The sequence below is a fragment of the Panthera uncia genome, chromosome X (genome assembly GCF_023721935.1).
Source record: "Panthera uncia isolate 11264 chromosome X, Puncia_PCG_1.0, whole genome shotgun sequence".
NCBI classification, from domain to species: domain Eukaryota; kingdom Metazoa; phylum Chordata; class Mammalia; order Carnivora; family Felidae; genus Panthera; species Panthera uncia.
The window spans coordinates 49,271,538-49,296,720 of record NC_064817.1 but is presented as its reverse complement, the minus strand read 5'-3'; the positions used below and the strand labels follow the sequence as shown (position 1 = coordinate 49,296,720).

The 25,183-nt window shown below is 40.3% G+C and overlaps 1 protein-coding gene across 2 annotated transcripts in view; it reads left to right on the top strand.

The window, feature by feature from the left end:
* Positions 1-11,378: 11,378 nt before the first annotated feature.
* ZC4H2 (zinc finger C4H2-type containing) overlaps positions 11,379-25,183 on the top strand; it is a 29,978-nt gene continuing 16,173 nt past the window's right edge. For both annotated transcript variants that reach the window (XM_049643895.1, XM_049643894.1), the window contains exon 1: positions 11,379-11,524. In XM_049643895.1, the coding sequence (XP_049499852.1) occupies positions 11,472-11,524 (53 nt within the window). In that variant the 5' untranslated portion in view covers positions 11,379-11,471. The remainder of the gene's footprint in view (positions 11,525-25,183) is intronic.

The following is a 25,183-nucleotide window of genomic DNA, read 5'->3' as shown; positions in this document are numbered from 1 at the left end:
TTTTTTTTTCTGTAGTTTGGTATCAAATACATTAAACTTATGAATCAATTTGGAAAGAATCAGCATTTTGTCCCAGTGTTGATCTTTAGGCTCTTGCCTTGTTCTTTATGCTTAATTTGCTGTCGAGGTCACCAATCCCTCTACAACAGAGACCTGCTTTTATCTCACATAAATGTCTGTATCTACCTTCCTCCATTGCTTCCATATCAGAGCTAACTGAAATCTGGTGGCTGGAGCCCTTGTCTCTATGGAAACACCATCCTGGAGGTAGCTGTCTTCTGGGATCTTCCAAATATGCACTCTGTTGGAGACTTCTTGCTCTGCATCTCTTGCCTTTTGAGATACTCCTGTTAATTCATGTCACATTCCAATGAGCTCTCTGGTCTGTGGCTTGTCAATGTTACAAGTCCAGCTTTTTCTGTAGGGCCTGAGTCTTCCCCAAACACCCGTCTAACACCTTTGTGAATATGTGGTATCAGGTGAATGGGGAGAATTCTTGGTCCTTGTTTCTGGACCTTTCCAGCCTTACCTGACCCTCCACTCCTAACAGGGCCACACTAGGCAGGGCTTGTAGCTTGGGACTGGAGGATTTATAGTCTAAAAAGGCCCTTTGGCAAAGCTGTTTTTGGCAAGTTAAAGATAAGCATGCTTATCTTAATAGCACTTTTTACTTGTTGCATTTCTTTGGTCTTCAGCCAGGTCCTGCTTACTCTGATCCTCAGTTTCCCTATATTTAAAATAAGGACAAATAGGACTAAATTACTGTTTTTCAAAATCCAGTAATTTTTAAGCAACAGAGCACTATGTTGAAAAATCTCTTTCATGAAACCCCCAAAATGAAAACAATACCAGCTGAGCTCTAGTTTAACCAGGAGTGCAGTGGCTCCCCTTTACTCTAAATTTTAGGGCTCTCTCAAACCCAATTTGAAAACCATTGATCTAGCAGATTTCTGAGAAGCTTTTGGAGAACTGATATTCACTAGCCTTTGTGTGTTTTTCTTTAATATGAAATTTATTGTCAAATTGGATTATTTGTTTTTTTGGGTGTGGAGTATGGTGAGTTCTTTGTAGATTTTGGATACTAGCCTTTTATCTGATATGCCATTTGCAAATATCTTTTCCCATTCTGTCAGTTGCCTTTTAGTTTTGTTGATTGTTTCCTTTGAAGTTCAGAAGTTTTTTATCTTCATGAGGTCCCAATAGTTCATTTTTGCTTTTAATTCCCTTGCCTTTGGAGATGTGTCAAGTAAGAAATTACTGCAGCTAAGGTCAGAGAGGTTTTTTCCTGCTTTCTCCTCTAGGGTTTTGATGGCTTCCTGTCTCACATTCAGGTCCTACACCTATTTTAAGTTTATTTTTGGGTATAGTGTAAGAAAGCGGTCTAGTTTCATTTGTCTGCATGTTGCTGTCCAGTTTTCTGAGCACCATTGGTTAAAGAGAGTGTCTTTGTTCCACTGGATACTCTTTCCTCCTTTGTCGAAGATTAGTTGGCCATACATTTGTGGGTCCAATTCTGGAGTCTCTATTCTATTACATTGGTCTATGTGTCTGTTTTTGTGCCAATACCATGCTGTCTTGATGATTAAAGAAGCCTTTGTGTGTTAAATAAACCAAGGGAGGGGCGCCTGGGTGGCTCAGTCGGTTGAGCGGCCGACTTCGGCTCAGGTCATGATCTCGCAGTCCGTGAGTTCGAGCCCCACATCGGGCTCTGTGCTGACAGCTCGGAGCCTGGAGCCTGTTTCGGATTCTGTGTCTCCCTCTCTCTGACCCTCCCCCGTTCATGCTCTGTCTCTCTCTGTCTCAAAAATAAATAAACGTTAAAAAAAATTAAAAAAAATAAATAAATAATAAACCAAGGGAATACGAGGATCAAGAGGGGTAGAAATGTTGTGTCATTCTTTATTCAAGATGTGCTGGTTTAGAGGGGTGTGGATTCTAGGAACATGCATGTCTTTGCCTGCCAGAGGGATATTGATTCAAGCTTTCTTCCAGTGCCTGAAAAAGACCTAGCTCTGATAATACTTGTCTGGGAAAACCCTCGTGATTCTCCCATTTGGAGTTCCTTAATCCTTTCTATATGAACCCAGAGCATGGTATCAATTTCTCCCTTATAACACAAATAACAATGTATTACCATTGTTTGTTTACCAGCCCATCTCAAATTAGGCTATGAACTTCCTGAAAGTAGGAACTGCCTTATTTCTCTAGACCTCCAGCCCTTAGAATAACACCCAAAATGGGGAGGTTATTCAATAAACATTTGTTGAAGTGAAATGTTGGATCAAGAAAAAAAGTGTTTCTTGAATTCTTTTGTTCCATCCTTGAATACCTTCCCCCCCCAAGAAACCCAAATCATCCAAATCATTCTGCAGAAATTTTGTATAAATTTAAATAAAGGAAACTATATTAATTAGTCTTCCATAGAGTTAGAATATTGATTTTTAATCTGATTTATGATAAAGTTGAGATGCATTTTTGTGTGCCAATGTGCTATATGTAGGGTTTATCTAACATTATTTGGTTAATACCAAATAATAGATCAATACCAAATAGTAGATCATATAATCAATGTGTATAGCATATTAATGGCCATTTTATAAGACCAGGAACAAAATTGCCCTACTTTTTTTAAAAGTTTATTTATTTTTGAGAGAAAAAGAGAGGGAGAGAGGGAGAGGCGGGGAGAGGGAGAGGGAGAGGGAGAGGGAGAGAGAAAATCCCAAGCAGGCTCTGTACTGTCAGCACAGAGCCCATTGCAGGGCTCAATTTCACAAATTGTGAGGTCATGACCTGAGCCAAAATCAAGAGTCAGATGGTTAACTGACTGAGCCACCCAGGTGCTCCTATAATTTCCATATTTTAAAATAATCTCAGAAATTTAAATATTTTGTATCTTCAATTTTATGACAGATTGGTGATCACATCATTAATGTACTTATTTGGCATTTTCATTCCTAAGCAGATAGGCACAATCATTCCTTTCAATACTTAGTATTTGGAGGATAAAGGGAACCTGACTGGTGGTGGAGCTAGGTTGTCAATGGTGGTAAATAAAAAGGTGGAAAGATCATTGAAAAATATCTATCTTAATATAATAGCAAATATTTCTATATTGCTTACTGGTTTTAAGCCAGTTCCAAATATTAACTCAAGTTAATTCTCATTGCAACTCTGAAAGGTAGTTATAATGACCATCATACCAGATGAGAAGAACAAAATTCAGATAAACTAAGTGATTTGTCCATAAGTCAAACAGCTAAACATATTGGAGCACGGACATGCAGCCTAAGTGCAGAGTCTGGGTGACTCACCACCGTGCATACTACTACTGGGCTAAGAATGGAAAGAATATATGGGGCAGTCAGGTTGGGCAATTATATGAGGTCTATGCAGGGGGATTTTGAAAACTCAGGAAAAGATATTTGCCTTTTCACTTATCTCCCAAACTATTCACCTAAAGATGCCTGAGGTTTCATTTATTGAGATTAATTCCTTTCACTTAAGATTTGGTCTGCTGTTCATAATGCAACCAACCCCCGGGTGAGGTAACACTAAGAATTAGGAGTTATTTTTATTTCCCTAGTCTGTTTTTATTTGTATTTTATGCATATAACATTGCATTATATAGCTTCAATCTTTATATAGTTAAATCTGTCCATATTTTCCTTCGGGGTTGTTTTTCTTGTCATGGTGGCTTTACAAGTTATCATCCCTCTGAGGCTCTACTATAATTAAAGGTGGTGTTTTTTTGGCCCTATATTAAGGGGGAGACAATGACTCTAACCTTCACATCATATGCTGCCCTGTCCATTTTGACATCTCTAAATAAACCTCTATCATTGTTTTCTTATGCATAAATTAAGAAAAACTATTTATCATTTTTTATGCTCTGCTCCTATTTCTGTTCACTAAATTCTTTCCAAATTTGGGGAAACAAAGCAACTCTGAGAATTTGGAGAAGTGGAGAGGACAGTAAAAGGTATTAACAGGTACTGAATGCCTACTATATTTCAGTCATTGTACAGGGTGCTTTTTCATACCTTATCTTTTTTCATTTAATCCTTAAACATCTGTATGAGGAGGAGGAGGAGCCTATGGATGCTTGCAAGATACCCCAAACTGGGAAAAATGTGATTCAGCCCTTCTACAAGCCCAGCTCCATACTTGGTCCTTGAGATATAAAGCAGACACTTAGTAATGGGAGCCTGAAGGTCATTTGAACTAGACATACAGTTTGGTCTTCCTCAAAGAGGTAAGAATTGAAGGAAGTGGGAGGGGTGTTATCAGATCTCTGATGGAGAAAGCAGAAGAAAAAAAAAGAAATTTGATGTCAATACCTTGGGGATAGCTTCTATTTTGAAGTAAGGAGGAAGAAAAGAAGCAAAGGAGGAGAAATGCACTCAAAGAAAAAGGCAGTAAAAGCAGTGCTGTGGCTTGAAAGCCAAAGCAAGGAAGGCCATTGCAGTATGATATCACTCTGAGAACATGGCTCTGACCATCTCTCTGGGAAGCAACAACAGATAGAGCCCAGCAACAAGCCTTCTGTTCTGCTATCATAGAAGCTAAATGAACACTGGAACAGGTTCCAGCAAAAATGAAACATACAGATGAAAGCATTTAGTAGAATAGCAAATATATTAACACACAGGTGAACACACATCTTGGAAAGTCCTGACCATTATCAGCTTATGTGTTCAGGGGGATATCTAAGGAGTCAGAAAAGTTACAAATATAGTTATCCAGTTATTTTTGTCTACCTATTAATCCTTAAAGATACTCAATTATAACATTGTAGAATCCCAGAGTAACTGACCTAGAATACCAGACACAAAGTCTAACCCCTTTGTGTTAAAAATGTTGGAATGGAAGCACAGAGACGAAACAGACCTGCATAGGTCACACCGAGAGTGAATGGAAAAGCTGGTCAGAGAAGCCAGGTCTCCTGCCTCCTTCTCTCATTTGTGTGGTTCTGAGTAAATGAGAAACTAATGAGGAAAGAATTGGTGGCAAATATTCCCAGTTAAATTGATGAATTTTTAAAAGTATATGTGGTAGAAAATAGAATCTCGGAACATCAGTACCAGAGAAGGCCCTGGAATTCCTCATCTAGTGTGATGATATTTTACAAATGAGGAAACTGAGACTCAGAAAGGGCTTGGCTGGTAAGTGGTACAACCAGTCCCTCAACACAGCTCCCCTGCTTCCTTAGCCTGCCTCTTCATGGAAGCTGATCCATACAGATTTAGAAAACCTGAATACATTACAGAAATAAATACAACAAAAGCAATTGTTCACATGATTTTTTGCCTCTCCTGGTCAGAATGCAAGTGCTGTGCGAACAAGTACATAAGAGGAAAGTTCAAGGAAATGAGAGAATGACTGCATCTTTTAGAACAGGATAAACAGGAAAGAGCAAGGGCAGATGGCTTAAATAACTCACATCTACTGGGAGTTGGGGGGATGGATAACACAGGGAAATAAACAAGAGAGGGCCCTAGGTTCACATCTTGTTGGGCTTAGAAAATGGGGCTTTTAAGCATCTATCCTCTGTTAGATATTTTCTTTTAAGTTCCTGGGTATATTAGTGCCATCTTATCATTTTAGAGATGCGAAGACTGAGACCTAGTAGGGGAAAGGACTTTGAATCCAAAGTCATAGACTCAGCAGTCAATGTACCTTCTCTCTTGAGTTCTGGAGGAAGCTGATGAATGTTTACTAAGAAAATTCAGTAGATGTACACTAGGCTACTTTTATAATAGGGTTTTTTCACAATATGGTTTATAGATTTGGAGTGGGCCTTCCCTACTCTGACAACATTTCTTTATACCCTGCACTTTCATTTGGGGGATTTAGGTCAGTGACATTGGGTAGGTGAGAAAGGGTAAAGGAGCAAGATATTTAATGACACAAAGCCATCAAAAATAGCAAGAATCAGGGCATCTGGGTGGCTCAGTCGGTTAACGGTCCGACTTCATCTCAGGTCATGATCTCCCGGTTCATGGGTTCAAGCTCTGCATCTGGCTCTGTGCTGACAGCTTGGAGGTTGGAGCCTGCTTCATATTCTGCGTCTCCCTCTCTCTCTCTCTGCCGTTCCCCCATTTGTGCTTGCTCGCTCGCTCTCTCTCTCAAAAATGAATAAACGTTAAAAAACTAAAAAAAAAAAACATAGCAAGAATCTCAGATGAAACATGGCCTGAAAATACCTAGCATAATCCATGTAGGCAGATGCAAATTATATGCTAATCACCCACAGTTCCCATCTCCTAAGGGAATCTTGAATAAGTCTTCAATTTCTGACCCCCACACACATTATAAGAATTATTAGGCCAGATTAATTGAAGAGATGAAGAATATAAAAATTTCTGGAAGACTGTGAAAATGGGACTGCTTATCTCTGCTCCCAAGTTACTGGTTGACCACAGGCAGGTGAATTACCATTTCTGATCTTCAGATTTTCTGTGAAAATCTTACTACATATGCCACATGTAGGATCCTTTCTAACTAACACCCTATAGTTCTCTTCCGTTCTTGGCACTACCCTATCATCCAGTCTAAAACTCCAGGCGTCATTTTAGATGCCCTATCTTTTCCTCCATACTTCTTTATCCAACCAGTGAGCAAATCGTACCAGTTCTGGATCCAATAATATGTTTCCAGTTAGTCTGTTTTTCTTCATATCCACTGTTACTAACCCAATCCAAGCCACCATCATCTATTTCCTGGTTAACCGCAATAGCCCTTCACTAGCTTCCTGCTTCTACTCTTGACCCAGTACAATCTGTTATTCTCATAGCAGTCAGAGTGATCTTTAAAAATTAGATCATGGTGCCTGGGTGGCTAGGTCAGTTAAGAGTCCAACTGGCTCAGGTCATGATCTCATGGTTCATGGGCTCGAGCCCTGTATCAGGCTTTGTGCTGACAGCTCAGAACCCGGAACCTGCTTCAGATTATGTCTCCCTCTCTCTGTGCCCCTCCCCTGCTCGCACTTTGTCTCTCTCTCTCTCAAAAATAAATAAACATTAAAATTTTTATTTAAAAAAACTAGATCATGTTACTCCATTACTTTAAACCCTCAATGGATGCCATTGTAATTAGAATAAAATCCAAATTTCTCACTAGGGTTTACAAGATATTGTCTCTGCCCATCTCCTCAATATACTACTGTTCCCCTCAATCAGCCAGAATCCTACCTACTTTCTTTCATAGATCAAGCATGTTTCTGCCTCAGGACCATTACACTGGCTGTTCCTTCTTCCTGGAATACTCTTTCTCCAGATCATTGCATGACTGATTCCTTTTCAGGTCTCTACTCCAATGTAGAGACTTCCCTGGCCACCCTATCTAAAATATCTTCTCTTCTGCCACTACTGTAATTCCATTACTCTCTTTTAGTTTGTTTATTGGCTTTATCTTCACCTAAAATTATCATATTTAATTGTTTTTTCTTTTCCGTGATTATTGCCTGGCTCCTCTCACTATAACGCAAATTTCATGGGGCCAGGAATCTTAGGAAAGTAACAGAACATAGTGGTTAGGGGCATGGCCTCCAGAGACAGACAATCTAAATTCGGATCTCAGTTCTGCCACTTATTAGTTGAGTGACTCTGGTAAAATTATCTAATTTCTCTATGCCTTCTAGCTTCCTTTCCTATAAAATGGGGATAATAACAGAAATACTTCTTTGAGTTGTTGCAAAAATTAATCTGAATTAATACATTCAAAGCACTATATCCCCAGTACCTAGAAGAGTGTCTGGCATGTAGTAGGTGCCCAAGAAATATTTGAAGGCTGATTATATGAATTAATCCTTGATGCCTCCTGTTCCTTCCCTCCTTTTCTGCTTAGTTTCCTTTGGGAAGGTTTTCTTTGACTATAACCTTGCCCTCTGCCCAGGACTAAGTTTATTTTCCTGTTATGTGTACTCACAGAACCCAGACTTCTTCCAATCCTTAATTGCTGGGTATAGCTATATATTTGTGTATGATCTTTGTAATATAACTGGTCAAATAAACTGCAAGCTTGCTGAGGGCAGAGCTTATTTTATCTACTATGGGATCTCTGCTGCAGAACATAGTGCCTGACATAATAGGTACACAATGAATAGTTTTTAGCTGAGTGACCCAAGAACTTTGGCTAATTTTTCTCTTAGGAATGCTAATTAAGAAACATGGTTGGGGCGCCTGGGTGGCGCAGTCGGTTAAGCGTCCGACTTCAGCCAGGTCACGATCTCGCGGTCCGTGAGTTCGAGCCCCGCGTCAGGCTCTGGGCTGATGGCTCGGAGCCTGGAGCCTGTTTCCGATTCTGTGTCTCCCTCTCTCTCTGCCCCTCCCCCGTTCATGCTCTGTCTCTCTCTGTCCCAAAAATAAAAAAAAAAAAAAAAAAAAAAAAAAAGAAAGAAACATGGTTGGAGGGGCGCCTGGGTGGCTCAGTCGTTTGAGCGGCCGACTTCGGCTCAGGTCACGATCTTGCGGTCCGGTCCGTGAGTTCCAGCCCCACGTCGCGCCCTGTGCTGACAGCTCAGAGCCTGGAGCCTGTTTCAGATTCTGTGTCTCCCTCTCTCTTACCCTCCCCTGTTCATGCTCTGTCTCTCTCTGTCTCAAAAATAAATAAACGTTAAAAAAATTTTTTTTAAAAAGAAACATGGTTTGAGAAATTTAATAAGTACTTTGCAGCACGTTTTGAAAGGCAATTGCATCTCTGCCTCCTCTCTTAGTGTTCAGTTCACTGTTGAAATACAGGAAAAGATACACAAATTCAAACAGTTTGGCCTCTACTCTTTAAATCTTGATCTATTTCATGAAAGTATCATGCCCACAAGCAACTGGCTGGCTTCTTCTTTACTAAATCCTTGTGTTTTAATGGTATTCACCCCAACATTCCTTGCCCTCCTTACCTGTTTCATAGCAATGAGGACAATGCTGGTCCTGATAGGACTAAGATTTTTTCCCACCGCTTCAAAGCAATCAGTTTTTCTAATAAAATAATGCATTAGAGGGGCGCCTGGGTGGCTCAGTCGGTTGAGCGTCCGACTTCGGCTCAGGTCATGATTTCACGGTCCGTGAGTTCAAGCCCCGCGTCGGGCTCTGTGCTGACAGCTCAGAGCCTGGAGCCTGTTTCAGATTCTGTGTCTCCCTCTCTCTCTGATCCTCCCCTGTTCATGCTCTGTCTCTCTCTGTCTCAAAAATAAATAAACGTTAAAAAATAATGCATTAGAACTCACTGCTAGCACAGCTCCTAAATATTCTCTCATCCATTACAAACTTCTAATCAATTGAGAGTTATTGAACACTTACTATAAGAAGACTATCAGTTTGGCTTGAATATTGTTTTAAGTACTGCTTCAGGAAAAGGGGCAGAAGGCTATAATTTATATTTCCCTTTGTTTATCTATAACATTTTCCTTCCTATCCTAACTACCCTGGTTTCTTACAACTCAGTAAAGAGCAGGTGAGATACCTGTTATTGAAGAGGTCAAGAAGCCAAGGTAAACTCATAGAAGCTAAGAGTTGCTGGCCTTGAGCCACTGGGCCAAGCCACTTTCCCTATATGAGTCCGTTCTTTTCCTGGTAAAAGGAGATGAACCTACTTACCACCTTCATAGTGGTTGTGAGGATGAAATGAGGGACTGTACATGCAGCTCTCAGCACTAGTAGCTGATATGTGCCAGGCACTTACACAGACTTGTACCCTTTGCCCTCCTCTTACAGGACACAGCTTGGCCCAATTCTTGCCTCTGGACTCTATGGTAGGGTAGCTCAGACCCATAGTCTTTGTGACAAGTTAACTCAATAGTCTTCAAATGCTTACTAGTGGAACTATATGACAGGGATCTTAAAGACCATCAAGAAAGTATTGGGCTAGACACCATGGAGAATTTCCTGGTTGTGAAAGGTATTTCTGGGATCCAAAGAAGAGAGGGGCTTCATTTTTCCCTATAGAACCTCTAAAAAATCAATGTGGACATCCACAATGTCCTGAGATATATATTCTACTAACTTTTCTCTAGCACCTAAAAATTACCAAGCCCGTATTCAGTACCATTGGGATGATCTCATTGAATACTTATAACAAGCCTTTGAAGTGGGGCTAGATAGGTTCATTTTTCAAATAAGGAAACTGAGGCCCAGAAAAAGAAAGGGAAAGCTCATTCAGAGAGACTCTGATTCACCTTTAGTTGAGAGTGAGCCAAAGTCTTCTTTTTGTAAAGTCCAGCTCTCTGGCCCAGTCTGTGCTTTGGAAGTAACTATTTCTTACAAGCTCTCATCTCCTCCAAATCATTTTCCATTTGGCCTCTAGAGTTACCTCCCTAAGACATCCCTCCAATCTTATCACTCCCATGCTTTGAAACATAAAATAATTTGGTATTATTTGGCACATAGTAAGCACTTAATAAATGTAAATTGAATAAATGTGTGCCTATATGATTAAGTCTAAACTTTTTAGTGTGACATTCAAGGTCTTTCATATTCTGGCTCCAACCCAGCTTTCTACATACTTTTCCCACTTCTCTTTCCCACCTCCACAGCCCATATATGAACCTTATACTTCAGACACCGTGGTCCACTTGTCCTTTCCTTTATATATGTGTTGTGCCTTCTCCTGGAAAGTCTATCTTCCCCAATGGTCTGGCAAATTCTCCGTCACCTTTTGAGACCTATTTACATCTTTTCTGGTCAGGTTACACCTTATCCATTCCTGTATTATGATAGAACACTGCACTGTAATTAATGGGTCACCTTACAGGCTCTCCTGCTCCTCAAAGCCAAGGACCTATTTTTATTCATTTTTGCCTCCTTCATTGACTGGCACAATCTGAGCTCAGAATGGATTGAAGGCTGGAAGGAACTAGGTCACTCCCCCAGCTTTAGCAGCTACTCCTTCCTCCCCTGCCTCTTCTCCAACCCCGCCCTCCCGCATCTCCATCTGAATGCCAAAACCACTAATTCCCCTAGCTGCCACCCGAACACTCAACATCCCAAAAGAGAATTCTGCAGGGTTTCTCTCCAGCCTCAAAGCACCCACTAATTAGCGACTGACTCCTGGTTACCTTTTGGGGATGAGTGGGCTTAAGGGCCCCTGGAGGGGTGTGAGTGAGTACGTCTTTTATCTCTCCAGTTGCCTTCCGGGGTATTTTTTTCCCATTTTTTCCGCAGGGGCTAGAGGAACATCCCCGTTCACTAGAATACCTCATAACCTTTGACATAATTATCTGTGACAAATTGATTTAAAATGTGGCTGCAGGAAGCGAAATAGGCATGTCTCGCTAGACCTTCTGGGAGTTGTAGTCTCGCTGGTCCTTGCGCTGCCTGGCTTCTCTTGGAGCTAAGAACTACAGCTCCCAGGCCTGCTCAGAATCCCTACCGCACAGGCTCAGATCCCCTGCCCGGAGGAGGTGGTTACGTTGTGTCTATTGTATCGCTGGACTTGTGTGTTTGTACATTTCTCAGGACGAGAAATTGAGAGTGAAAAGCATGGCAGATGAACAAGAAATCATGTGCAAATTGGAAAGCATTAAAGAGATCAGGTAAGTGGAACGTTGCAGCGCCTCCCAGACCCCCTCGATGCCCCCAAAATCCCCCGCTGCGGGAGGGAGCTGAGTTACCTATGGAAAGTATCTATTGTTAATCTACTTGTGGAGAGGGGCTGGAAAGGAACCCATGCACGGAATTCAAGGATGGAAGGGAGGCTGGAAAGTGTCGGAACTGAGACTAGCAGAGAGAATGACCAACAGAGACGTCTCTCTTGCCAGTGTCATAGAAAAGCCAGATGGAGACACAGGGGGGTTGGGGGGGTTGTTGGTTCCAAGACAGCCTTTTTCATCTTGGGATGGGAGTTGGGGGACAGCATTCTAAAATCCATTATTTTTTTAGTGTTTGTTGGCTCCAGGGTGTATTTGGCTCCTTGCTTTTTAAGAGTCAAGATGTTGTTTGTTTGTTTGTTTGTTTGTTTTGTTTTGTTTTGTTTTAAGTCTCCTGATCAACTTCAGGACCTGAAACTCACGCTAGCCTTTTGAGAGCAAAGTCCAGTGCATTGGGGCTGGTGGTGGCTGCCAGGGACTGAGAGTTGGGGGTGCAGCAGTATCCAGCAGGCTGGGACTGGGAGGATGGCAAGCACTCAAGCACTCCAGAGTGTGTCATTTTTGCATTCACACACTCACCATCTTCTTCCTCTCCTACCCGGTGCTCCATAAGGAGGATGGGATCAATGGAGACTGGGGAAGTGGTGGCTGTGCCAGAAAGTGGGAACTCAACTGCAGTTCTAAGACTCCAGAGGTGTAAGGTAGGCAAGCAAAGTTGGAGTTGCCTGTGTCCTGACCCTTTCCCTCCAGGAGCAGCATTAGCAAGGCAATGATGTTGTCCTTGCTCAGAACACAGTATCATCTGGCAAGTGGACTTCTTGGGCTTTCCTGCACCTACTATGCTTTGCCAGAACCACACCCCTTCGCCCACTCCAGCTTGGCCTGGGTTGGGCAGTCTCCCTTGAGTGTTTTCACAGAACCTGGGGAAAAGCAGCAGTGGGGGAGAGTGGATAGCAAGTATGTCCCTTTAAGAAATAAGACGTTGGACCAAAAGATTTAACCCTTGGAGTGAATGCCTTAGGTGAGACTCACGCATATAGGCAGTGTAGGGAAACACTTGAGCTTTTTTTGTCCTTTGGACGGTCTGCATCTCTTCCACAGGGGTTTAAAGGGAAGGGAACTATTATTTATTGAGCACCTGGTGTGCCAAGCTCACTGACCCACTATTGCTTATTTCAGCAACAGTCCGGAGAGCTTCCTACATCTCTTTTACAACTGGGAAAATGGAAGCTCGGAACATTTAAGTAGCTTTCCCAGAGCCAAACAGCTTGAAAATGCCAGATTTTGACAGGAACCCAGTCAATTTGTGTGCAGAGGCTCTGGTTTTCCCACTGTATCCCATGGAGGGTCCATGGGAAAGGCTGGAGACGGGGGTTATGTTGCAATATTTTTCTGCAAAATTATAAGAAGATAGGGAGTGAGATACTTTGGTGTGTCAGAAGGCCAGCTATCATAATAACAATAAGCTAATAACAGCTAATAAGAAGCTTAAGCCTGAAAGTCAGAGACCTAGACTTTTACTCTTACTGGACTTTAAAGAAACCTCTGCCCAATCCCAAAAGAAGGTACAATTGAGAGCAAGAGAAGTAACTCCTACCAGTGGAGAATACATGGGGAACCTCTACCCTTACCAGTATAAACCAGGCATTCCTACCACTAGCTGGGATGGGTACATCAGAGGCCTACAGAAAGGGCTGAAGTCCCACCAGCAACCAGCAGTAGCAAGGAGTCCCTTGCAAACCTGACAGTCAACCAGGAGCCCAGTGGAGAACCTGGACTTATACTGATCACTTCCTACAAAACAAACAAAACAAAACACATGTCAGGTCTGCAAAACCAAAAGATTTAAAAGAGATCTATTGTCCAAATTTAATTTTTAGATAAATCACTTGCCATACCAAGATTATCAACTTAAATGACAAGAGAAGGTAAACACATGCCAACATTGAGATGACACAGATGTTAGAATTATCTTGCAAGGATTTTTTAAAATATAATTTGTTGTCAAATTGGCTTCCATACAATACCCAGTGCTCATCCCAACAGGGATTTTAAAGCAGCTATCATAAAAATGATACACTAAGCGATTGCACCACACTTAAATGATGAAATTGAATATCTCAGCATATAGATAGAAAGTCCCAGCAAGGATATATAAAACATAAAGGAGAACTAAACAGAAATTTATGAACTGAAAATTATTATGTATGTGTACACACACACACACACACACACTCACATGCACACATACCACATACATACATACATATTGGGGGCATACACGTCTAGAATTGTTATATTTTCTTGGTGGCCTCACCTCTCTTATTGTGTAATATCCTACTCTGTTCCTTTGCTCTGAAATCTGCTTTATCTGATATTAACATAGTCACTCCTGGATTCTTTTAATTCAAGTTTCCATGTTATCATTTCTTTTTATTCTCGTCCTACCTATATCATTATATTTGAAGTACATTTTTAATACACAGCATATGGTTTGATCATTTTTAAAATCAACTTTAAATTGTATACATGTATACAAATACACACACACACACACACACACACACACTGAGTGGATGGGCTCCACAGCAAGATGGGGAAGACAGAGGAACAAATCAGACAATTTAAACATCAAACTATAGAAATCAAAATCCAAACAAAGGAAAATTAGATTCCAAAAAAATAAGATAAAAGAAAGACTTAAGCACAGCCTTCAGACCTGTGGGACTATAAAAAAGATCTAACATCTATGTCAACAGAATCTCAGGAATTGAGGAGAAATGAGGACTATGAAAGTACTTGAAGAAATACTGGCTAAAACTTCCCAAATTGAGCAAAGGACTTGAACCTCCAGAATCATCAAGCTAAGCAAACACCATCAGGATAAATGTGAAGAAATTCACACCAAGATGCATTATAATCAACCTTCTGAAAACAAAAGGCAAAGAAAAGATCTAGGAAGCAACCAAAGACCAAAGCAACCAAACAACACCTTACCTATACATTCAGGGGGAAAAAATTAGAAGACAACAGATTTCTCATCAGACATTGACCAGACCCTAGCGGGAACTGGCACAACATTTTCCAAGTGCTGAAGGAAGAGAATCATGAACCCTGAAAGAAATCCTGGATGAAACCCAAAATCTTATGTCCAGTGATAATATCCTACATGAATAAAATGATTAATTGAGTAAGACATTCTAAAATGAATTGAAACAGGGAATTTATCAGTAGGAAGTCTACCTTATAAGAATGACTAATGACTAAAGTAGGTTATTTGAACACAAAATAAACAGTAAAAGGACTCTTGCAAGGAAGAACACAGTGAGCTAAAACATGGGTAAATACAAGAAAAGTTTTTTTCTCTTGAGTTGTCTGAATTATGTTTGATGATTGGATCAAAATTTATCTCCCTGTCTCATGTAGTTCTCCGTGTACATAGAGGAAATGTTTAAGACATTCATGTCATAAATAGGGGAGTGTAAAGGGATGTAAAAGTGGGATGATGTTTGTATATTTCACTTGAGCTGATAACAATGATGACATCAGATGACTGAGATAAATTATGCATACATACTGTAATAATGAGAGGAAACACTAAAAAAGCTATACAAAGAGATGCACTCAAAAACATTATAGATAAATCAAAGTGGAATTAAAAAAAAAATGTTCAAGGGGCTCCTGGGTGAATCAGTTGGTTAAGCATCTGACTTCAGCTCAGGTCATGGTCTCACTGTTCGTGGGTTCAGCCCTGCGTTGTTGACTTCAGCTCAGGTCATGGTCTTGCAGTTTGTGGGTTTAAGTCCCATGTTGTTCTCTGTGGTGACAGTTCAGAGCCTGGAGCCTGCTTCAGATTCTCTATCTCCCTCTCTCTGCCCCTACCCTGCTCGCACTCTCTCTCTCTCGCTCTCAAAAATAAACATTAAAAAAATGTGCAAGTCACCCATAGGAAAGCAGGACAAAGAAGAAAAAACAAAAACTAAAACCAGAGAGAACAAACAGCACAAAATAAAATGGCAGGCTGCGGCTTAACATACCAATAATCATGTGCATATAAGTGGTCTAAACACACCAATTAAAAATGGATTTAAAAAATGATACAAGCATATGCTATCTATAAAAAATGCACTTCAAATATAATAATATAGATATGCTGACAGTAAAAGGAGGGGAAAAGATACCATGCAAACTTGAATTAAAGAAACCAGGCATGGCTGTGTTAATGTCAGATAAAGCAGATTTCAGAGCAAAGACAAATCCCAGGAACAGAGTGAGATATTACATAAGAAAGGGCCAAGCCACCAAGAAGATATAATAATTCTAGGTGTGTCTGTCCCCCAAATCATTTAAATTAGCTTGCTTCTGACAACTTTACAGTAATATACAAAGGTTACATCATTTGGTTTAAGAATTTAAAGTGGGGAGAGTACTACAAATATTTGATGTTCACACATAGACAGGTAAACATGTATGGGAGGTGAAGAGAAGGAGGGAACAAAGGAAAGGGAAGAAAGAACTGGAGAAAGGAGGTAGCATATCTGTTGATCACCTAATTTCAAAGCTCTTGGGTCATTTAATATTCAATCTTCCTAGTGGAAATCTGGTAGGAATTATTTTCCCCATTTTACAGTAAGGATACTGAGGCTCGGAGAGGTTAGGTAACATATCTATGGTCATACAGCTAACAAAGGGAGAGAATATATCCTATTCACATGGCATATGCATTTCAAAAAATGCTGATAATCTGATTAACCATTATGCAGTTCTTCAACTATTCTCAAATCCCTTGAAGGTATGAGCAGAGCAGCCTATTTTGATTAAACACTAACAATAATGTTGTTTCTAAGCTGAAGTAGCAGTGATGATGGCAAGCAACATCAACAAAAAACCTGATTAAGACAAGCTGGAAACTAGACAGACTCCCCAGGTGGAGGCCCAGCACGAAGTACATTCATACTCAGTGCTCATGTATACCAACAGCAGAATTTGAAATAGGAAATGCCTCAGGAATAGATTCTTCCACCACAGACCATTTCTCACTCGTGACTCTGACCATGTGTCCAGCCTTGTCTTTCCTCACAATCCCAACCACACAGCAACACTGTGCTCCAGATCACAGACCCCAAATCTCACACTGGTCTATTTTGCTCACCCAATCATTAAGCTTTCAAGTGGTGGTGAAAGAGCACACAGTTATGTACAAAGGGGAAGAGGAGAATAGAACAAAAAAGGGAGATGGAAAAGGGAATAAAAGAAATTATGAGGCAGAGAAAGTGAATGCAGCCACCACTAGATGAACCAGAGCACACTAGTACCTCTTTGACATGCCCATTCCATTCATGCACACACATTATACTCACCCATGCACACATATCTATACACAATGAGCTTTCCCCACTTAAAAAGGGAAAACACATTTTGAGCTTTCCCCACTTAAAAAGGGAAAACACATTTTGGAAGTATATACACGTATACCTCATTTTATTGTGCTTTGCAGATAGTGAATTTTTTACAAATTGAAGGTTTGTATCACCCCTGCATCAAGCAAGATTTTGGGTGCCATTATTCCCACATCATTTGCTCACTTCATGTTCCCATGTCATATTTTGGTAATTCTTGTAAAATTTCAAAAATTTCACTATTATTATATGTCTTATGGTGATCTGTGGTCAGTGGTCTGTGATGTATTATTGTATATGTTTCAGGGTGCCATGAACTGCAGCCATATAAAATGGTGGACTTAATGAGTAAATGGTGTCCATTCTGACTTCTCCACTGCCCAGATGTTTTGCCATCTCTCCCCATATCCTTGTGCCTCCCTATACAATGAGATACATCAATATTGACATTAGACCAATTAATAAACCTACAATGATCTCTAAGTGTTCAATTGAAAGAAACACATTTCTCACTTTAAATCAAAAGCTAGAAATTCTTAAGCTTACTGAGGAAGGTAAGTCAAAAGATGAGACAGGCCAAAAGCTAGGCTTGTTGTGCCAGTTAGCTAAGTTGTGAATGCAAAGGAAAATTTCCTGATGGAAGTTGAAAGTGTTGTTCCAATAAACACGTGAGCAATAAGAAAGGAAAACAGCCTTGTTGCTGATATTGGGAAAGTTTTAGTGGTCTGGATAGAAGATAAAACAAGCCACAACATTCCCTTAAGCCAAAGCCTAATCCAAAGCAAGGCCCAAAAACTTTTAATTATTTGAAGACTGAGAGAAGTGAGTAAGCTGCAGAAGAAAAGTTTGAAACTAGCAGAGGTTGGTTCATGAGGTTTAAGGAAAGAAGCATTCTCCATAACACAGAAGTACAAGGTGAAGCAATAAGTGCTGATATAAAAGCTTCACCAGGTTATCCAGAAATGTTGCTAAGATCATTAATGAGGGTGGCTACGCTAAACAATAGATTTGCAGTGTTGATGTAACAGCCTTATATTGGAAGTAGATGCCATCTAGAACTTTCATAGCTAAAGAGGAGAAGTCTATTCCTAGTTTCAAAGCTTCAAAAGACAGGCTGACTCCCTTGTTATGGGCTAATGTAGGTTGAAGCCAGGGCTCATTTACCATTCTGAAAATCCCAGTGCCCTTAAGAATTATCCTAAAGCCACTCTGCCTATGCTCTATAAACAGAACAACAAAGCCTGGATGAAAGCACATCTGTTTACAGTATGGTTTACTGAATATTTTAAGCCTACCATTGAGGCTACTGTTGAGAAAAAAAAAGTCCTTTCAAAATATTACTGCTCACTGACAATGCACCTGGTCACCCAAGAGATCTGATAGAAATGAACAACTAGATTAATGTTGTTTCTGTATTTGCTAACACAGCATCCATCTGTAGCCCATGGATCAAGGAGTAATTTCACCCTTAAGAAACACATTTTGTGGGGCACCTGAGTGGCTCAGTCAGTTAAGCACCCAATTTCAGCTCAGGTCATGATCTCACAGTTTGTGAGTTCAAGCCCCACGTTGGGCTCTGTGCTGATAGAGCCTGGAGCCTGCTTCAGATTCTGTGTCTCCCTCTCTCTCTCTGCCCCTCCCCCATTCGTGCTCTGTTTCTGTCTCTCAAAAATAATACATAAATGTCAAAAAAAAATTTTTTAATAAATACATTTTGTAAGGCTATAGCTGTCATAGATAGTGATTCCTCTGATGGATCTGGGTAAAGCAAATTGAAAACCTGGAAAAGGTTAACCACTCTAGATGTCATTAAGAACACTCATGGTTCATGGGAAGTGATCAAAATATCAAAAGTGACAGGAGTTTAGAAGAAATAATTGCACCCTTATGGATGACTTTAAAGGATTTAAAACTTCATTGGAGGAACTAACTGCAGATATGGTGCAAATAGCAAGAAAACTGGAATTAGAAGTGGAACCTGAAGATGTGACTGGATTGCTGCAATCTCATGATAAAACTTTAACAGATGAGGAGTTGCTTCCTATGGATGAGCAAAGAAAGTGGTTTCTTGGGATGGAATATACTCCTGGTGAAGATGCCATGAAGATTGTTGAAATGACAACAAAAGATTTAGGATATTACATAAATATCAGTTGATAAAGCAGCAGTGTTTGAGAGGATTAACTGCAATTTTAAAAGAACTTCTGGGATAAAATGTCACCAAACAGCATCACATGCTACAGAGATATCGTTCATGTAAAGAGTCAATTAATATAGCAAACTTCATTGTCTTGTTTTAAGAAATTGCCACAGCAACCCCACATTTCACCAACCATCACCCTGATCAGTCAGCAGACATCAACATCAAGGCAAGACCCTCCACTAGCAAAAAGATTATCATTCATTGAAATGTCACATGATGTTTAGCTGTTTTTAGCAATAAAATATTTTTAACGTATGTACATCTTTTTTAGACATAATGTTATTGCATACTTAATAGACTACAGTACAGTGTAAACATAGCTTTTTATGTACTAGGAAACAAAAAATATTTGGCTTTTATTATTGTAATATTCATTGTATTGCAGTGGTCTGAATCAGAACCCATAATATGTCAGAATCATGCCTGTTTTGTGGTGTGAAGGAGATTCTCTTAAGTTTCTGCTCTAGGTCCTCTTTTTTTTCTTTCTTTCATCCAGCTATACTCCTATGGCTTCAAATATTACTTTCAAATCCCCAGTCTCTACCCCCTAGCATCCTTCCAAGCTTCAGCCCAATACATCCCACAGCCTCCTGGACTTGTCCACCTGGTTGTTCCACATATGATGCTTACATTGGCCAAATCTTATGACTTTGTTTCCCCCTACCCCAGTCCAGGTACTTACCCTAATGATTTAGTGCCATTATTCTCTGAATAGTTACCTCAGATTGAAACCTAAATGTCAGTGTTGCTTACATTTTTTTTTATAACTCACCTCTGATGTCTTAGTAAGTCCTATTGTTTCTACATTTGCCATATGGCTCAAATTCCTGCCCCATTCTCCATTTCCACACTTACTGCCCCATTATGCCTTCATCATGACTGTCCTGCGTTTTTGTAATGTTTTATCCATTTGTACCTACAGAATTACTTTCCTGTCTTCATTCTCCTTCCCTGTCTTCAGTGCCATCCACATTGCTATAAGAACTGCCTTCCTAAAGTGCTGGTGTTACTATGTTATCCTTCAAACACATTTACTGACTTCCCATTGCCTATAGCAATTTTTTTTTTCAAAACACAGGTCATGAGCCATATGTTTCATGAAATAAATTAGTCAGTTTCCAGTAACATTTATAAAACCTTTTTTAAAAGTAAAATAAAGGGGGGCCTGGGTGGCTCAGTAGGTTAAGCGTCTGTCTTCATCTCAGGTCATGATCTCGTGCTTGTGAGTTCGAGCCCCACATCAGGCTCTGTGCTGGCAGCTCAGAGCCTGGAGCCTGCTTTGGATTCTGTGTCTCCCTCTCTCTGTCCCTTCCCCAGCTCACATTCTGTCTCTGTCTGTCTCTCTCTCTCTCAAAAATAAATAAACATTAAAAAAATTAAAAAATAATAAAATAAGATAGAAAATATAAACATACATTACATAAGAAATGGTAGGTGTTCTTCTCACAAACTTTTGTTTTCAAGTTTTTATCTGTCTATGTGTGTATTGAGTCACAATATGAAAATCATTTCTTGCTGTAGGTCATTTCTTACTGTATGTCTACTGGACTGCTATTTGCCTACAATTGTTATATTCATGCCCCCCCCCCCAAGGCTGGCCCAGGCCCACCTTTCCAATCTTATCTGCTACTACTCCTTTTCATTCAACCTATACTTTATCTACATGAATGTTCCTTGCTCTCTCACAAATTTTCGTTCCTGTAGGCCTTTGCCAGTGTCAGTCCCTCATTCTTGAATTCCCTTCCCTCATTCTAAGCCTATAAGTCCTACTCTTTTTTTTTTTCAGGGAAGACCCAGAACAAACCCTGCCTCTTATTCAAAACCTTCCACATTCCCCAGTCCAAATGGATCACTAACTTTTTGGGCTCCCACAAGGAAACTTACAGAAATTTATTATTCCACTCAAGTTATTCTGCCTTTTGATAAAGTTTTGAATTGACATCTCCTTTCCTTACTTCATTCAGTCATTGCTGTGGCAGCTTCAGCAGGTTCTTCTGTCACCTGGCTTGAGAACTGACACATCCCCAGTGCTCACTCAACAGTTCATCACAGGAGATCTGGTACCTCTGTGATTTAGGAATGGGCAAGTCAAGCCAAACAATGCCCATCACAGGAGAGAGAATGGAGAGGAGTTGACATTTGATAGCTGTAATGAAGTCTTCAAACTGAACTGTTCTAAGATACCTGCTTTTCTGACAGTAGCTGTTTTCCCAGATTAGCAAATAAATATAAAATGGAAGAACACTCAGTATTTACGGAGTGTTCTAGCTAGACTAGAGTAAGCCAGAAAAGCTGGCTCTTTTTTCTTCATTAAGTGACATTTACCAACCGCCTGATCTGTGCTATACACCAGGCTGGGATATTCTGTGGGAACCATTAAGATAAATTAGACCTTCTCTCAAGGATCTTAGAATCAAGATGAATAGCTCTGATCTGTCTCCTGAGTTCCAGACTCACATATCCAACTTCCCACTTAACCAACCCCACTGAATGTGCCACTGGCATCTCAAACAGGCCCCAACAGAACTTTCAATTCCACCCCCATCCCAAATATTCCCCTTTCCTAGTCTGCCCCATCAGTAAATGTCACCCCAACCCAAAATCTGGAATAATTTTTTATTCCTCCCTCTCCGACTCCCTACATCTGAAGCATTAGTTCAGTGACTATTAAACATTAGCATACTGGTTATGCATCAGGCTCTACCTGCTGGACCCTTCAAACAGATTGCTGGGTCCTGTCTCCAGAGTCTGATTAAGTAGATCTGGGGTGGAGCCTGAGCATTTGCATTTCTCACAAGTTCCCAGGCAATATTGTTACTGCTGGTCCAGGGATCACACTTTAAAAATCACTGCATTGGGGCGCCTGGGTGGCGCAGTCGGTTAAGCGTCCGACTTCAGCCAGGTCACGATCTCGCGGTCCGTGAGTTCGAGCCCCGCGTCAGGCTCTGGGCTGATGGCTCAGAGCCTGGAGCCTGTTTCCGATTCTGTGTCTCCCTCTCTCTCTGCCCCTCCCCTGTTCATGCTCTGTCTCTCTCTGTCCCAAAAATAAAAAAAAATAAAATAAATTAAAAAAAAAAAAAGTTAAAAATCACTGCATTAGTAAGACCTGGTGGGCTATACGTATATAATATATTCTGGATCTGTCCATTTTTTACCATTTCCTTATCAATAAATCTGTGCAGCTTTTTTTTTATCCATCTTCACTAGCCAATATCTTTACTTGATCTGCCCATCCTCAAGTCCTACAGGTCCCAGATGTCCTACCCTGCTTGTTGTGTGAGTGTTGAGGCTAAGCAACCTCCGAAGTTGGATGAGCCTGTCACATCTGGTCCCAGAATGGATGTTCCATTGCCTTAGAACCTCTCGTTCTTTCTACCCTTCTTCTTCCACATTAGCCAGCAAAAAGCCATTGGAAAGAAGTCAGCCAGCTGAATGTTTTTATTTTGACTTGGGATTCTGTCTGGATAGGCTATGGCCTATGGAGGTCAGGTATCCTTGTTTAACAGTTAAGTAACACTGTGGCCCCAGTGACTGTGAGAAACCCTAAGGAAGTATCCGGTGGTTTTCTTGCAATTCTGTGGCCATACCAGCTGCACTTAGCCTCTTGGGAGGATTTCATTAGTAATTTTTCTACATAAAATAACATCTTTAATGACTTGAATGCTTTCCTCACTTGTTGAGCCAAACGTGACACAGATTCTACTTCATGGAGTCATCCAAGACCTCTGTGCAAGTCTACACTGAATTCTACTTCTCAGGTAGAATTTCCATGGTTCCAGGAGGTTCCAGGATGTGCCCTATTTCACCCTAAAAATCGGTGACTGCACTAGGACAAGAATTCACCCCCATTGGCTTGTTTTCTGTCACTTGAAATATATCATATGAGGAAAGTTCCTTGGTATGGTGCAAAGGTTGATTAGGCTCAGCACAATGAATTCTCTGTCTCCTGGTTTGTGAGCTTTGACAAGCCACTTTACTTCTCTCAGCCTCAGATTTTTCAAAAATGAAGCTAAACACACCTATTCATATGCTGGTGATAATGATTAAATTAGATGACATATAAAACAGCTAACAATTGCAGGAACATACTAGACACACACACACACACAAATAACTATTATTAAACAGAACCTTTCTGGGGGCATCTGGGTGGTTCAGTCAGTTAAGTGTCTGACTCATGATTTTGGCTCAGGTCATAATCTTACGGTCATGAGATTGAGCCCCATGTCAGATGCCATGCTGGGTGTGGATCCTGCTTAAGATTCTCTCTCTCCTTTTCCCTCTGACCTTCCCCCACTCTTGTGTGCATGCACTTTCTCTCAAAAATAAAGAAATGAATTAAAATATAAAAAATAAACAGAACCTTGTGAATACCCAGTTTGTTCTTCCCAGTTCCTGGCACTTATGAATTCTTAATAAATGTTGACTGAATTAACCAAATCCTCCCCACCTGTGGTAATGTTTTTCTTTCTCTTAGGCTACTGAAATTACATTCAATACCCTAAACTTACTACATATTTGCATTCATTTTGTCACTCCAAATGTAATTTCTGAGCCCTGCTTATGGTGAAAGCAGTGTTATAGATGATGTGGGATTTACAGAGAGAACTATAGAATTGTGCCAGTCTCTAGAAGGCTCTTGTATGTATATTATCTGGATTTTAAATTGCTTCATATGTAAGTCTGTACACATAGAGGACCCAGAGGACCATAGCTCTGTGGTCTTGGGCTAGTTCTATTCCCAGTCTGGACATTTGTTTCTTCATGTCTGAAACGAAGAGGATGGATTTGATTGGTAGCTTTGAAATAATGTTCTGAGGAGCCCTGGGAGTTCCAGAAAGGTATATCAAGGGTTACTCTAATACAGTCAGGCAGAGTTGGATTTGAAGAAAGAATAAGGACTCTGGGGGTCCCACTTCCACTTCAACCATAACAGTTACATTTTGTTCTATTTTCTGTATTGGATCACAATTACTTTATTTGAAGGAAGGGATCTTCTCCTCAGTCACCCACAGGATCCAGCACAATGTTGGAGTAAATGGTATTTACTTAATAAACTTTCTTTGTCCACTTGATTGATAGAAAATTTAAAGAGAAGGAGCTAGCATGATGCTCACTCTAGATTTGAGAAAGGGAGGACATTTTACTTAAATTTGATCTTAAGCTCAAACTACCCAGTTACTAGACAGAGCATGGAAGGTTGGTCACTAGATACTAAGCCCGAAGAGCATAGTAAAGGCAGTTGACCACAAGGGTAATGTCTCCATTTTGGTTTTCATCATTAACCCCCTCCCTAGTCTTCCTGGGTACTTCAGTTGACCAACTTCATTAAAAATCTAAGAGACTCTTAAAAACAGAACAAACTGAAGGTTGATGGGGGTGGGAGGGAGGGGAGGGTGGGTGATGGGTATTGAGGAGAACACCTGTTGGGATGAGCACTGGATGTTGTATAGAAACCAATTTGACAATAAATTTCATATTAAAAAAAATCTATTTTCCTACACACAAGCCTTTTGACGATTCATTTATTTTCCAAGAGAAACAGGGACAGAGGAATAGAAAGACCTTAGAATTTCAGTTCTGACAGTGTTGTAAGTTTAGATTTAATTCTAGGTGTGTTAAGAATCCATTGGAGGATATATGTTCAACAGCTCTATTGAGTTGCAATTTATATACTGTAGAAAACATCCATTATAAGTGAACAATTCAATAGCTTTTAGTAAATTTGCAATTATACAACTATCATCACAATACAATTTTAGAACATTTCCATCACCCCATAAAGAACCCTTATGCCCAATATCAGTTGACTTCCATTCCCACCCACAGCCCCAGGCAACCAGGAATGTACTTCCTGTCTTTATAGATTTGCATTTTCAGGACATTGCATAAATCTTAGCATATTGTTTCTGAGGTTCACACACACTGTATCATATGCTACTGTTTCCTTTTTTATTGACAAATGGTTTTTCATTGTATGGATACACCACATTTTGTTTATTC